Source organism: Dromiciops gliroides, chromosome X (genome assembly GCF_019393635.1).
Source record: "Dromiciops gliroides isolate mDroGli1 chromosome X, mDroGli1.pri, whole genome shotgun sequence".
In the NCBI taxonomy this organism is placed as follows: Eukaryota; Metazoa; Chordata; class Mammalia; order Microbiotheria; family Microbiotheriidae; genus Dromiciops; species Dromiciops gliroides.
In genome coordinates, this window is record NC_057867.1 from 2944033 (window position 1) to 2960098 (window position 16066).

At 39.0% G+C, this 16066-nt stretch overlaps 1 protein-coding gene across 1 annotated transcript in view; it reads right to left on the reverse strand.

Moving 5' to 3' along the window:
• The window catches only part of TEX11 (testis expressed 11), a 192957-nt gene that overhangs the window by 137069 nt on the left and 39822 nt on the right, over nucleotides 1–16066 (reverse strand). Inside the window, exon 4 of the mRNA XM_043974391.1 lies at nucleotides 12686–12771. Within this exon, the coding sequence (XP_043830326.1) occupies nucleotides 12686–12771 (86 nt within the window). The remainder of the gene's footprint in view (nucleotides 1–12685; nucleotides 12772–16066) is intronic.

Consider the following 16066-nt stretch of genomic DNA (forward strand, 5'->3'; position numbering starts at 1 on the left):
GGAAGAAGAAATAGCACTCAAAGAAGTTGGGAAAAGCTGCTGGACCTAAGTAGCCACATGGATACTACACCCTTGCTTGAAGCAACACAAGATTATTAACACCTCTCAGGGATTAATTTTCAAGATCTCAAAGAGAGGAAGATCCCAGAATGACATATTTTTGAAACACAGTTTTACAATCCTCCTCTGCAAAAAAGAAAGAAATCACAAGAAGACATCAGCAATTACTGACCCATTCATTTATCGACTTTCTCACCTCTAAAAAATCTTTGAGAGTAGTTTGGCTCATGCACATACGAGTAGCTTTGATGAAGATGTGAAGGGAACAACCAGGCTCTAACAGACTAAACTTTATAGCAGACCACATCTGCAGTGTCACACAATTAATTGAGAGTATAAAATCACACTATGTTTATTGATTAAAAAAAACCTATTTGATTAGGTAGATTAGGTAGTATAAAATACAGCCTTAAAAGCTCTCCTCCATCAAAGTGTTGCCCATACCTTAGCATCATATAAGATTCCTGATGCAGTCACAGAGAACTTTGTTCAGTGATCCTCTATTTGAATTAAATGTAGCATAAAACAGTGAATAACATGTCTTCCCAAGGTGTTCAACATGTAGGACATGCTCTACAATAATAAGAATCCAAATGGAAAAGAGATCCATATAGATTGTGAGGTTCTCCAGATTTGTTTGTTTGTTTGTTTGTTTTGCAGATAACAATATGCTGATTGTATCAAGTCCCAGAGCATTAAAGGGCCACATCAATGAGATGCATGACTAATCAAGGGACTGGTCTAGTAATCCACACAAGAAAAACCAAATGGATAAAGAATGCCTGTTGACCAGATGATGGCATACGTGTGTGTGTGTGTGTGTTTGCACACAGGTATTGCAGAGAGACAGTGAATTGGACCCAGGAGTGAAAGAGAGAAGAGACCAGTTATTGTTACATTTGGGAAATTGAACAATGCTTTCAGTGATTGCAGAAACCTCCCTAATGCCAAAAAACATCTTTATGACAATAATATTCTCCTTCTCATGCTATACATGGCTATAATTCATGGAACACTGTGATATCAAAAATCAAAAAATATCACAGCTGCAAGTGACCCAGTAGGCATCGTACAAGCAGCAAGTATAAGTAACATGTTGCCGAAAATGGCTTACACAAGAAATGGCACAGAACGTATTACCCATGACTCATGCAACCAAAAAAGGAAGTGGGCCAGTCAGTCCCACAGCAAGAGTGAGAAATAATAACAAATGGACAAGTGAAGTGCATTACTGACATTTACAAAATATGAGGACCCAGAAGACAGCTTGTCATAGATTGAGTAAATCATTTATGAAGGCTATATGGAAGGAAAGGAATGAGAAACTACATGGGATAAAAAGGCACGGCCAGGCTGTACTTTATAAGAATGAATAGAATATACTCACCTCCACAAAATCATAGAGCCACAGAAGTATAAATGTAAAGACACAGACTGGGGTTCCAAAAAATCAACTGCACAAATACAGAATAAAGGTGGGCTGTCTAGACATTAGTTTACATGAAAATTATCTGGGGGGTTTAGTGGACTACGAGCTTAATATGAGCCAACTGTATGACATAGTAATGAAACAAAGGCATGAGACTGAACATTATTCCTCTCAACAAAGCCTTCTTATCTAGTTCCATCCCTTCCTTCTATAAAAGAACAACCCAAAACTCAGAGAACATAAATGACTTGTCCAAGGTCAAACAGCTAGGACTTGGACACAGGTCTTTGGACTCCAAGTCCATATATACCATACTGGTTCTCACTTCATCTGTAAAATAAAATTGGGTTGGATTAGATAAGAAGGAGGTATAGTATAGTGGGGAAAGCACTGCCTTTGTAATCAAAATACCTGGGTTTGAATCCCTTAACCTAGGGGTTCTTAGTGTAACGATTGGAAAGATGCCACCTGCTGGAGACTCACTGTAGAAGAGCTCCGCCCATGAGGTGAAGGTCTTTGAGGGCAAGACCATGCGTCTTTTCTTTGGCGTCAGGAAGTGATGTTTGCTTGTGGGAGGAAGAAGGGGGAGCCTGGCGCTCTGACTCTCTTCTCTTTCCTGTGGACTCTGGCGAAGAGCGGAGCTAGAAATGTGCTCTCCCTTTAATAGATAGATGAATGTAGGCCTTTCTCTGTCTCTTTACCAAATTCTTATTCTCCTTAATAAATGCTTAAAAGCCTAACTCTTGCTAAAGCTTATAATTTATTGGCGACCACTCATTAGATATTTTAGACAGACTAGCTAGAATTTTAGCCTTAACATTAGCTTTTTAGTATATAATCTCTTCCAGTTCTCAAGACCTCTGGTCTCTCAGGTGCCATCCATGATTCTATGAATGCTCAATTTCTGTGTTCTTTAGAAGTGATTAATGACTTAACTGGATCCCTGTTTCCTTTAGAGAAACTCTTCTAAGACATGAGTTCTAACGAGCCTCTATTTTTATTAAATGAGACATCATAACAAAAATCTTCATAACTACCATTTCTATAATACTTTAAGGTCTTCATAGAATTTAAAAAATATCTCATGTGACCCTCACCACAACTCTATGACGTGCTATTATTATACTCATTTTGCAGATGAGGAAACTACGACTGGGGGGAGGGTATTAAGTGACTTGCCCAGGGTCATACAGCTAGTGGCCAAGACTGGATTTGAACTCAGGTCTTCCTGACCCTAAGTCCAATGCTACCCATTGCACCTTGGTCAAGGCTTTTTAAAAACCCACCTAGGTCTCTGTTTCCGCATACATAAAATTAGAAGGTTGGACTAGAAAATTCCCAAGCTTCCTTCTAATATTCTATATCAGAGCTGAACAAATCTGATAATAACCCTCGGTCTCAACTGGACATCATGAATTCACTACAACTACACTTCCACTAGATGGTGCTGACACATTCCATTTTTTGAAAGTATAGCTTGCAAAGATTCATTCTTATTAGTAGATTTAATAATTATTAGGCTTTATTTTATTCATTAAAGCCTTCCTCAGGTGCTTCATTGTATTATAGAAGCAACCCTGAGCTCTAGAAAGCTATGTAGAAGGTGATAGCTATACTTTCCTTCAAGAGAAATGGAAGATCTTTGAAACTCCACAAAGTTCTACTAGATGCCTCATCATGGTATTATGACCCAGGGTTTTTGAGAACTAGAGGCTCTGCCAGGTTTTCCCATGTTGGAAGACTCCCATGTGTGCTCCCAGCAATAGATTACTGGCTGGCCACATGCTGATGAATTCCTTGACCACAATAATTAATAGGGAAAAAAGATAAAAATACAGAATGACTCTCTAGTCTGTGTCACTCCCTTCTACCTCTTTAGTGGTATTGTCAGAGTGGCAGAAAGAGGGCAAGGAACACTGAGAATTGCACAATTTTGAGAAAATTTATGAATATTAACTGCTAGATGGGGCAGCTAGGTGGCGCAATGCATAAAGCACTGGCCCTGGATTCAGGAGGACCTGAGTTCAAATCCGGCCTCAGACACTTGACACTTACTAGCTGTGTGACCCTGGGCAAGTCACTTAACCCTCATTGCCCCACAAAAAACAAAAAGAAAGAATATTAACTGTTAGTATTCTAAATGTGAGGCCCTTGTCCAGTGATCAACAAGAAAACACATTTTTGGAGGAATTAAATCATATCTCTCTTGATATTTTCACTATGAAGCCATAAAATAAAAGGAACTTGCCAGTTAGAATAATTCACAGGCTTTTCCTGGAGAGGCAAATAAAAGAATTTGTGGAGTTGATATTATTGTGTATCTAAGGGTAACAAGAAACATTTCATGGGACACAGTCATTTTATCTTGTAATGATTATGATGAGAATATACAGAAAGACTACCTTGAAAATGATTAAAGCTTCAGTGACAATACCTGTCATAGAAAATGAAGAGGTATAGAAATTCCATAGATGACTCACTAAGACCTTTCCAATTAAATCAATATGTACCTCAACACTCAGGGACTTCAATGCAAAAATGGCCATGGGTGAATATGGCAAATGAGAGAGACCAAAGGCTTGTAGGCTATAATACAAAAACCTCATAACAACATATTATGCATACTTTCTTCAAGAAGAAAATCATAAGGCACTGGACATGATGAGTACTAACAATACCATGAAAGAAATTAGTTATTAATATGGGAGCCATTTAAATAATATGTAAAAATATACATACACACACACATATATATGTATATATATATATATATATACACACACACACACATATATGCTGTTAGCCTATTGTTAGAACCTAAAATAGAAAGAAATACCAAATTAGAAAAAGAAATGGAAAATATGGTACAAAATTGTGTCAACTCCAACCTGACCCTATGTAAAAAAATTGGTGATGCCCAAAATGGGAAATGGATAAAAGAATAGATATTGACATAGACTATCACCATTTCTCTCTCTCTCTTTTTTTTGGTGAGGCAATTGGGGTTAAGTGACTTGCCTAGGGTCACACAGCTAGTAAGTGTTAAGTGTCTGCAGCCGGTTTTGAACTCAGGTCCTCCCGACTCCAGGGCCAGTGCTCTATCCACTGTGCTACCTAGCTGCCCCAATTATCACCATTTCTGAAGTATATATAAGGGGTTTCCATGCTGGAGGGAATAATTTCGATGGTGATGAAGGCTTGATTCTCAAGACATATGAAAAAGGAAAGGATAATAAAACACATGGGAAAAAATTGCAGACCTTATTATTACTTTTTTAAAAAATTAGACCAAGAAAATATTAATAACCACTGATTCATATACCTACTTTGCAATTTCTGCATAACCTTACAAGAACGCACTGAGGACATTCTTGATGAAGACATGAGAAGGGAGTATGCAGGCTTTCACAAACAATATTTTACAACAGATCACACTTTTAGAGTCACAAAACTAACCCCCAAATGTAGAGAATTCAAGACTCTGGTAAAATTTCTGCCCTGAAGTTCTGTTCTTCTGATTAATGAATGACTACCCAGCCCAAGATTTCAGGAGGGGCCCTGGCCATGCTCTAGGTCACTCACTACTCTACTTTCCAGACTTCTCAACAGCTGCCTAACCTGAACATAGGTGGCCTTTCAAGAGCCTTGCTTTTCAACTCCACTTTGTTATCCTCCCCCATTAGAATGAAATCTTCTTGAGGATAAAGATTATCTTGCTTCTATTTGTGTTCCCAGCACTCAACACAGAAGAAAAGACAGAAGGCATGATGAACAATACCCAACAATTTACAGAAACTACATACCCATGAAGCATAAATTCTGGGGTTAGGGTTACTGTTTCTATCCTGGTGACCCTCCCAAAAGAAATTGAAAAGATCGTTCAGTAGCTTTTACAAGAATTTCAAGATTCCACCTGCTTCTTGTCACCAATTCATTGGAAATTGATTTGTGTTCTTTTTTTTTTTTAACGTTAATACAAGGAGGAAAAGGAGCTGTGCTTTTACATTTCTGTAGTGAACTTGAGATAAACTGCACTATCTTCAACTAGGTGGGGAGAGGGGAGTTGGTCTTTATCTTTCACATATATTGGATGTTTGATTTTGGTTAATATAATTGGACCAAACAATTTGAATGAGGTGAAAATTGGCAAAAAAAATTTCCCCTGATATGAAAGACAAAGAGGTTTTAATTTGGCTACATCAAGTGTTATTGTTTCTGTATGAAAATAAAATTCAAAGAGTTGGGGGTAAGCTCTAGTTAGCTAGTAGCTACCTAGTTATCTAGGGTCTTGTTTGTTGACTCTAAAAAAATTGATTCAGTTGAGCAATATGCTCCCTAATAAAGGCTCTCCTTCAATAATGTATAATTATGAATACATTAACATCATGCAGTATTCCTTGATAATTAATTTTTGTTTGCCTCTACCCTGATCATGAATACCAAGTGAAGCATATAACAGGAAGTCACATGCTCACCAAAAATTGTTTCCCAGTGCCATGGCAGATATCCAGTGCAAACGAAAGAAGGATTCCCCATAGATGATGAGGTCCTACCAATGTGTCTGCTTGCAAAGACTGCAACTACAAATTATGTTGATTGCATAAAGTCCCAGAACACTGGAGAACCTCATAAGATTCATAATCCATCAAGAATTCAGTTTAACAGTCCAAATGGGGCCTGGGGGGCGGGAAACAAGTGATGCATAATGACTATATGCAATTGGAGGGACAGGCCCATCAGTACATAATATCTTGGACAAAAAAGTGTGGCTAGACAATGAACTGGGATCCAAATTTAACAGGAAGGAGAGAGTAGGCTGGATTGCCTTTGGGAAATTATACACCCCCCCCCCCCCGCACCGAGCTGAAACAAAGGCTCATCTTTTTAAAACAATATTCTTCTGGTAATTTTGTATAGCTGTGAGTCAGGAAACACAAGTCTCTAAAGAATTAAAGCCATGGGTCACCCAAAGGACAACAGAGAGGCACATGATGGGTACAAGTAGGCTGCAGTATATTAGCAAGTATATCAGAAGGAGCATAGAGGAAGGAAGGCTAGCTATAGAGTGGAAAGGAGGAAAAACTGATGAGTCCATGTGCTCCACAGGTATTTCTTCCACACAATGTAAAGAAATATAGAGCAAAAGATCTTTACCTGGCATCTGTGAACTAGTGCTTTTAAAAATATCTTGATAACTGTATTTGATTTCTTTTGCAATCTTATATTATTTTGTCTTATGCTTTTTCTTCTTTTCTTTTTTTTTGCGGGGCAATGAAGGTTAGCACACAGTTTGTAAGTGTCAAGTGTCTGAGGCTGGATTTGAACTCAGGTCCTCCTGAATCCAGGGCCAGTGCTTTGTCCATTGTACCACCTAGCTGCCCCCATCTTATGCTTTTAAAGACACAGCTGTGAGCAGGGGTCCAGTCCTATACTTCATTAGTCTGATTGTCCAAAGCAGAGGCCAAGAAACCAACAAGGTGGCAATGCACTGGTGTAAAGGAGGGCCTATCTGCTGGCGCACTGGACCCCATGTGGAGGACAATGGGCTAAAGAAGAGCTATGCAGGGTGAGAGAAGGCATAATAAACATGTTGCAATCATATTGGAGAAAGTACCCATACTAACATAACAGATTCATGAAAGAAATCATGAAATATGAATAAAATGCAAACAAGCATTGAAACAGGAACTTAAGGACTACTGTTGTGTCTTCCAAGAAGTGGCCAAAGGCCACACACAAGCTGCTAAGCAGACTGAGGGTTCACTTGGGGGAAAGAGGTACCAAAGAATATGGTCATGCTGAGCATCCGAGCAAGGGGCTCAGATCTTCCCTAGCCCCAAGGGCTTCCTTCTCCAACTTTCTGCTCTCTGACCAGAATGAAATAATCGGATTCATTAAGTTCTATCCACTGAGAATTATCATTGGATTTTTCCTGGCAGAACATTCTCTAGGGTTTTGTCCAATCATGTTTCCATTTCAAATGTTTTCTACTGCTTCTCCAATTTATTTCACTGTCTAATATACAATAAGATCTCACTAATTAGGAATTTTTCCTGTGTGTATTCTTTGGCTTGATGATTTCATCCCATTACTCTTCTTTATTCATATCCATGCCATCTTGCAACAACTTGTTTCTTCCTCAAATCCTTCAAACACATTTTTAAATGGTTCGGATGTCTTCTCCATCATTTGGAGAGAAAGCTATAATATTTTTAGTTTTTTTTCCCATCTATTTTACTCCATCTCTCCCTATCCTTCCAAACATTTTCATTTCTGTCTCTTGAATTTAATTTATCAATGGGAAAGAAGTCTTCTTCAGAAAAAATGAACACCACAGGAAGAGAGCTAGCTATAAGCCCTACTTGCTCCAAGCAATGAAGTTGAATGCATTGCAACAGAGAGAACAAACACATAGAAAGAAACTATCATTGATATTGACTGGGATTGGGATTTTTTTTACCCTGAAAAAAATACAGTTAACAGTAAATCAGTCAGTGTTAATTTCCAAAGCCTTTTCTAGTTTATTATATTTCTCTTCAATGCTATATTAATTTGCCACAGTCAAATTTTTGCATGACTTTTAAAGACAATTGAAGCTTACTTGGCATTATGTAAACTAAAATTATTTTATGGAACTTAAGAAAAATGATATCTGATTATTCTGAGTGCAGCCAGAGGCCATTAACACCAAAGCAAGGGCATACAGTCAAGGAATCACATCTTATTTCTAACACTCTCTCCATTTCTCTTCTTCCACTCTCTTCTCCAGCAGAGCTCAGTATGGAAGGGCATCACAGCTCCTAGCACAGTGCCTGGCACATAATGGACACTTAACAAAAGCTAACTGAAACACCCTCAATATTCTGTCAAGGATACAAAGACAAAAGACAAAGTCTCTGCTCTCAAGGGGTTTACATTCTATCAAAGGAGACAACACAGGAGTCTATACAACATATGTAGACAATAAATACAGAGTCATTTCAGGGGCTTGGTGCTAATAGCTAGAGGTAATCAGGAAATGTCTCTTATGGGAAAGAGATAGCCTTTGGGTTCAATTTAATTAATTAATTAATTAATTTTGGGGGGTGAGGCAATTGGGGTTAAGTGACTTGCCCAGGGTCACACAGCTAGTAAGTATCAAGTGTCTGAGGCCTGATATGAACTCAGGTCCTCCTGAATCCAGGGCAGGTGCTCACCGTGCCAACTAGCTGCCCTTGGGTTCAATTTTGGTGAAAACGTTTACTAAAGACCTCCAGGCTGGAATCTTAGCTCAACATGGCAATTCAACCTCACTAGGCCAGAGTTCCCTGATCTCATACAATTTAGGGTACACATGACACAACCTTTTAAATTTTTTTTTTTAGTATTTTATATACCCCAATTACATGGTTTGTTGTTGTTGAGTTTTTTGGTGGGGCAATGGGGGTTAAGTGACTTGCCCAGGGTCACACAGCTAGTAAGTGTCAAGTGTCTGAGGCCGGATTTGAACTCAGGTCCTCCTGAATCCAGGGCCGGTGCTTTATCCACTGCGCCACCTAGCTGCCCCCCAAATTATATGTAAAAACAATTTTCAACATTCATTTTTAAGATTGAGTTCCATATTCTCTCCCTCCTTCTCCTTATTGAGAAATCAGGTAATTCGATATAGGTTATACATGTGTATTCATGCAAAAATACTTCCATATTAGTCATACTGTAAAAAAAAACAGACCAAAATAAAAACCTAAGAAAAATAAAGTTAAAAAGTCCACTTTGATCTGTATTCAGACTCCATCAGTTCTTTCTCTGGGGATGGATAGCATTTTTCATCGTAAGTCATTCAGAGTTGGACCATTGTGTTGCTGAAAAAACCCTAAGTTATTCACAACTGATCGTCTGATAATGTTGCTGCTACCGTATACAATATTCTCCTGGTTCTACTCGTTTCACTTTGCATCGGTTCATGGAAGTCTTTCTAGGTTTTTCTGAGAGCATCTAGATGAGGTGGCTTTTAAGAATGCTTCCAACTCTTAAATCCATGATTCTCTGAGGATCCTGAAGCTTCAAATCTGGGTGGCTGGGAAGATGATACTGGTTTCATCATGACTTTTCATCATGACATCTTCAAACTGAGTCAGGCACTTCTTCAGTCAATCACCAGGCTTCTATTTGAAGTTGCTCTGGCTTGGCAGACCCTACCAAGAAGTTCCAGGGCCTCCCTCTTTTGCCTCAAGGATCCAATACCAATGTCTCAGGCTAGCATTTAAGAGCCTGCCCAACCTGGCTCCACCTGCCTTTCCAGGTTTATTGTGCAGCATGCCACTTTCCTTCACACCCACTCTGATAGTCTTACTGTTCACCAGACACAAGCCAACAAGCAAAAAGCAGTGAGGAAGTGCTGGGGATACAAAGCAAGGCCAAAACAGTCCCTGCCCTAAAGGAGCTCCCAGGCTGACCTTTCATCAGGTGTATGACACTGCTAGGCCTCAGTTCCCTCATCTTTAAAAGGACCTCCAAGAACCGTTCCAGCACTCAAGTCTGACTGACTAGAGCATGGAAGTTTAGAGAAGTCAGGCTTGAGTGGGGGCAGGGGGTGGCAGGGAGTGGCCTGCCTTTGTACAGGATGATGTCCCCCTGGCCTGGAATCATCTGCCTCTTAAAATCCCTAGTCACCTTCAAGGCTCAGCCCATGGACTATATCCTCCATGAAGCTTTTCCTGATGTCTTCAAATGCCAGTGCCCTGCCCCCAACCTAGAAATTCCTTTGGGTTTATTTTGTCTTCAGTGATTTACATACATATTGTTTCCACACATTCCAAGTCCCCAGGACGGAACATGCTCCTTGCAGGTGGTGATTCCTTCCTTTCTGTCTTCGTGTCCCTAGCACCTAGTGCAGGGCCTGGCACAGAAAAGGTGCTTCCTAAATGCTTGCTGAAAGAAGAAAGGAAGAACTGTGGAATATGGATGCTGATTGAACCATACTATTTCTTTGGGTTTGGGGCTGTTGTTTTTCTTTTTTGAGGTTTTTCCTTATTGCTCTGATTCTTCTCTTATGACTAATGCAGAAATAGGTTTAATGTTATCTTATATATAATCTATATCAGATTACCTGTCTGGGGGTGGGGGGGAGGGAGAAAAATTTGAAATTGGAAATCTTATATAAACAAATGTTGAAAACTATCTCTTACATGTAACTGGAAAATAATAAAATACTTTTATTTAAAAAAAAGAAGAAAGGACCTCATGCTTCAGAATCCTGTTTCTGCTACTTCTTCCTACTTGTGTGACCTTGACAAAGGCACAGCCTTGCTAGGCCCCAGTTTTCTCTTCTAAGGATGTTAGGCATCGAGATGCCCAGGAAGATTCTTTTTCTGGCTCTCGGTCTATGCCCTCCCCCACCTACCCCCCAGTGATGAAGCTTCAAAAGTAGAACTTGAACGGAAGCAGTCCACCTATAGAATTCTAAAACAGAAATGACTTCACTTCCTAAGAGACTGACTGCCCTGAGAGCAGAGAAAATCTGTCAGAAGCACACTCCCTTCCTGTGGCGGCTTCCTTCTGGTCTGATAGTGACAGAGGAAAATGTGGAATTAGCAGCTATTCATTCTGGTGTCTATCATCAATAGCTTTCAGACATCTCTGAGCCTAGGGCTGATCAAAGCAGGGAAGAAAAATCTTTCTAACATTTGGCACTCTGTGCTGTGAAATGGAGGGGTTGGGGTTCATAGGATTACATCACCTGAGATGACTAGGGGGTGGAAAAAGACTCATTTGTTCCAATAATCTAGGAGAGAAAGTGGAGGTGGCCACAACAGTCACTTGTCAGCATCTGATTAGAAAATGAAGACAGGGGCAGCTAGGTGGTACAGTGGATAGAGCACTGGCCCTGGATTCAGGAGGACCTAAGTTCAAATCCAGCCTCAGACACTTGACACTTACTAGCTGTATGACGCTGGGCAAGTCACTTAACCCCAATTGCCTCACTAAAAAAAAAAAAAAAAAAGATGCTTCCAGGAAATAGGCTGATAGTTGTAGAGGCAGGCTGGATAAAACTTTTCCCTAGATTTTGAAAAGATTCAGAAAAACAGATGTTAACTGTTAATGGCCTGGGGTACCTCAGAAGTTTTCTGGGAGAACTCAGGGAACCTTCTTGCAAAGCTAAACCAAAGGCCAGACACATCTAAAGAGATAAGCGGCACCAGATCAGGACTGAGCTAACTCTAGGACTGCCACCCCTCTGATAAACCTAGGCATGGCTGCTATGGAATGGCACCAGGGGACAGAGATGGCCAGAGAGATTGGAGCTGCCTCTCTCCCAACTTCTCCCAGCCACCACTAGTTGGGGAAGGTCCTCCCTTGGCTGATCACCCCCAATAAGTTAACTTTCCACAGTCAGATGATCACCTCCACCACCTGTCCTCTACAAAAGTACTTGCCTTTCTCCTGCTCAAGGAGATAGGTATCTCAGAGAACCAAGTCTCTGTGCCACGCCTTCTCCCCATAAGAAGTCCAAGGATTTCTCTCTTGGTTTCCTTTTTCTAGCACCCAAATAAAACATTATTTTATTCTAATTGGATTTGTGTGAGAGCGTGTAATTCTTTAAAGAGGAATACCTAAAAACTCCAACCCCAACACTCCCACTAATTTCCCCATAACATGAACATATAAAGGAAGCAGGTTTTAGGTAGAAAATGCTGATTTTTAAATAGGGGAATTGTTTTTTCTGGTCAAAATAACTGGCTAACTTTTTTTAAAAAGCCAACTGAGGGGGCAGCTAGGTGGCACAGTAGATAGAGCACCGGCCCTGGAGTCAGGAGTACCTGAGTTCAAATCCGGCCTCAGACTCTTAACACTTACTAGCTGTGTGACCCTGGGCAAGTCACTTAACCCCAATTGCCTCACTAAAAAAAAAAAAAAAAAGCCAACTGAGTCCTTTAGCCCAGTGGAATCAAGCTCAAATAGAAACAAGGGCCATTAAACTTTACCTAAGGATCCCTGTGGGCCACACGTTGACTTAGTTTTCAAATATGATGTTTTATTGTGTTTTTATTTATTTTGTTGACTATTTCCCAATTACATTTGAATCTGATTCGGGCCTCCTTCAGGAATGTTGTGTGGGGTTCATGTCTGACAACAGATCTACTTTTTAGAGTAAACATTAAGTGCCATTGACAGTAATCAAAGGCTTCCAGACTTAAATAAGCTCATGTATATTACCCAAGCCAATGTGAGCACTCTTGGAATTTCTTCTGGTAGTAGGTTTCCACTCCAAAGTTATAACAGAGAATTGAGAGGTATCCAGGCTACAATAAAAAGAAAAAAGATTTCAGTTGTGTGATTTCCTTAGAGTTGTATACCATTTGTCTCAGTTTCTATTCTTGCATATACAATGGAATGATTTGGGGCATAAAAACCCCACATTTCCCTGTTGGCCTTTAGGGTTATGTAGCGAAGAAACTGATCTGCACCCAGAACGAAGTATCGGCAATACCAGCCCTGCCACCAAATCATACCTGGGAAGGATGCAACAGAGAAGAAAGGAGACTGGCTGAGGCCTAGCGGATGGCATCACAGCAGGGATCATATTAAAAAAGAAAACTCACCCAAACAGTTGCAAGAGATAGAAAGAGAAATTCCATTTAAAATAACTGTAGAAAATATAAAATACTTGGGAGTCTACCTACCAAGACAAACCCAGGAACTATATGAACACAGTTACAAAACACTGTTCACACAAATAAAGTCATATCTAAACAATTAGGAAAATATAAATTGCTCATGGGTAGGCCAAGCTAATATAATAAAATGACAATTCTACCTAAATTAATTTACTTATTCAGTGCCAACCAAACGACCAAAAAACTATTTTATATAGCTAGAAAAAATAACAAAATTCATCTGGAAGAACAAAAGGTCAAGAATATCAAGGGAATTTAAAAACATGCAAAGGAAGGTGGCCTAGCAATGGACCAGATCTCAAACTCTATCATAAAGTGGCAATCATCAAAACTATCTGGTACTGGTCAAGAAATAGAGTGCTGTCAGAGACAGCAATATTGTTAGATGAAGAACTGTGAATGACTTAACTATTCTCAAAAATAAAATGATCCAAGACAATCCCAAAGTACTACTGATGAAACATACTATCCACCTCTAAAGAAAGAACTGATATTGATGGAACACAGACTTAATCATGCTATTTTTCACTTTCTTTCATTTTTTTCTTTTATTCAAGTTTTCTTGTACAAAATTACTAATATGGTAATTATTTTTTTATAACTGTACATGTATAACTCATATCCAATTTCTTACCACCTCAGGAGTGGGATGGGGAGGGAGAGAAGGAGGGATAAAAATTAGAACTCAAAACTATAAATAAAAACGTTTATTACTTTAAAAAAACAAATAAATAAATATTTCATGGTGTAAAAAAAACAAAGAATACTGGATCAGTGGAATAGATTAGGTAAGAACTCACTATTTGACAAAAACTGCTGGGAAAACCAGAAAACAGCATGGAAAAAACTAGGTATAGACCAACATCTTATACTACATACCAAGATAAGGTCAAAATGGGTACATGATTTAGACCTAAAGGATGAAATCATAAGCGAATTAGGGGACCCTGAGAAAAGAAAAAATTCTAATCAAACAAGAGATAGAGAGCATTATGAGATGTAAAATGCATGATTTTTATTATATTAAATTTTAAAGGTTTTGCACAAAGAAAACCAGTGCAACCAAGATCAGAAGAAAAGCAAAAATCTGGGAAACAAACTTTACAGCAAATGTCTCTGATAAAGGCCTCATTTCTCAGATACAAACAGAACTGAGTCAAATGTACAAGAATATAAATCATTCCCCAATTGATAAATGGTCAGAGGAGATGAACAAGTATTTTTCAGAAGAAGAAAAATACTCTAAATCACTACTGATTAGAGAAATGCAAATTAAAACAACTATGAGGTGCCACCTCACACCTATCAGATTGGCTAATATGACAGAAAAGGAAAATAACTGTTGGAGAAGCTGTGGAAAAAGTTGAACACTATTGCATTATGGGTGGAGTTGTGAACTGAATTAACAATTCTGGAAAGTAACTTGGAACTATGCCCAAAGGACAACCAAACTGTGCATACCCTTTGAGCCACTACTAGGTCTATATCCCAAAGAGATCATTAAAAAGGGAAAAAGAGGCAGCTAGATGGCGCAATGGATAAAGCGCCAGCCCTGGATTCAGGAGGACCTGAGTTCAAATCTAGCTCAGACACTTGATACTTACTAGCTGTGTGACCCTGGGCAAGTCACTTAACCCTCATTGCCCTGCAAAAAAAAAAACAACAACAAAAAAGACAAACAAAAAAACAAAATAAAAAAGGGAAAAAGACCTACATGTGCAAAAAATATTTATAGCAGCACTTTTTGTTGTGAAAAATAATTGGAAATTGAGGGGATGCCCATCAATTGGGGAATGGCTAAACAAGTTGTGGTATATGAGAAACAATGATGAGCAGGCAGATTTCAGAAAAACCTGCAAAGGCTTGCATGAACTGATGCAAAGTGAAGTAAACAAAACCAGAAGAAGATTGTACAAAGTAACAGCAACATAGTATGATGATCAACTATGATTGACTTAGCTCTTCTCAGAAATACAATGATCCAAGACATTTCTGAAGGGTTTATAATGAAAAATGCTCTCCACATCCAGAGAAAGAACTGATGGAGTCTGAATGCACATCAAAGCATACTACTGTCACTTTTTAAACTCTTCTTTGTCTTTTTTGTGGGTAATATAATAATTATATTATTATATTATTAGCAAATAATGCTAATAAGTCTTCTCTTCTCCAGACCAAGAATCCTCAGTACCTTCCACTAATCCTGGTAATCTTCTTAAAATTTGTCATAACACTCCAGTTATGGTCTGACCAGGGCAGAGTACAGCAGGACTGTCATCTGACTTATCTAGACACCAGGCTCCTTGGTACAGTCTAAAACTACATTGACCTTCTTTAGTTACTGTAATACACTATTGGCTTATTTATATTGAGATTGTAGTCCACTGTGACTCCCAGACATTTATCAAACTGTTCCAAAGCCATATATTCTCCATCTTGCACTTGTAAAGTTGATTTTTTTTTTAACCCAAGTGTAAGATTCGAAATTTATGCCTATTAAATGTCATTTTATTCTATATGGCTTGACATTCTGAGCAGCTGAAATCTTTTTGGATTCTGCGTTTGTCTCTCCCAGCTTTGTGGCATCTGCAAATTTAATATATGATATATGGGTCATCTTGGCCTTTATCCAAATCATTGATAAAAATGTGATAAAGTCCAGGGCCCAGGCCACATGCCCACAGAGATTTCCTACCATGATGACATCAAATCACTAATAATTGCTCTTTGGGTCCAGCTAGTCAACCAGTCCCAAATCTACTTTACTGTGCTATCATCTAGTTCATGTTTTTTCCTTCTTTTCCACAAGAATAGAATGACAGACTTCATCAGATGCCTGGCTAAAATTTGTGCAAACTGAATCTGCAGGAGTCCTCTGATCTACAAGTCTATTAACCATGGCAACCAAAGGTAATGAGGT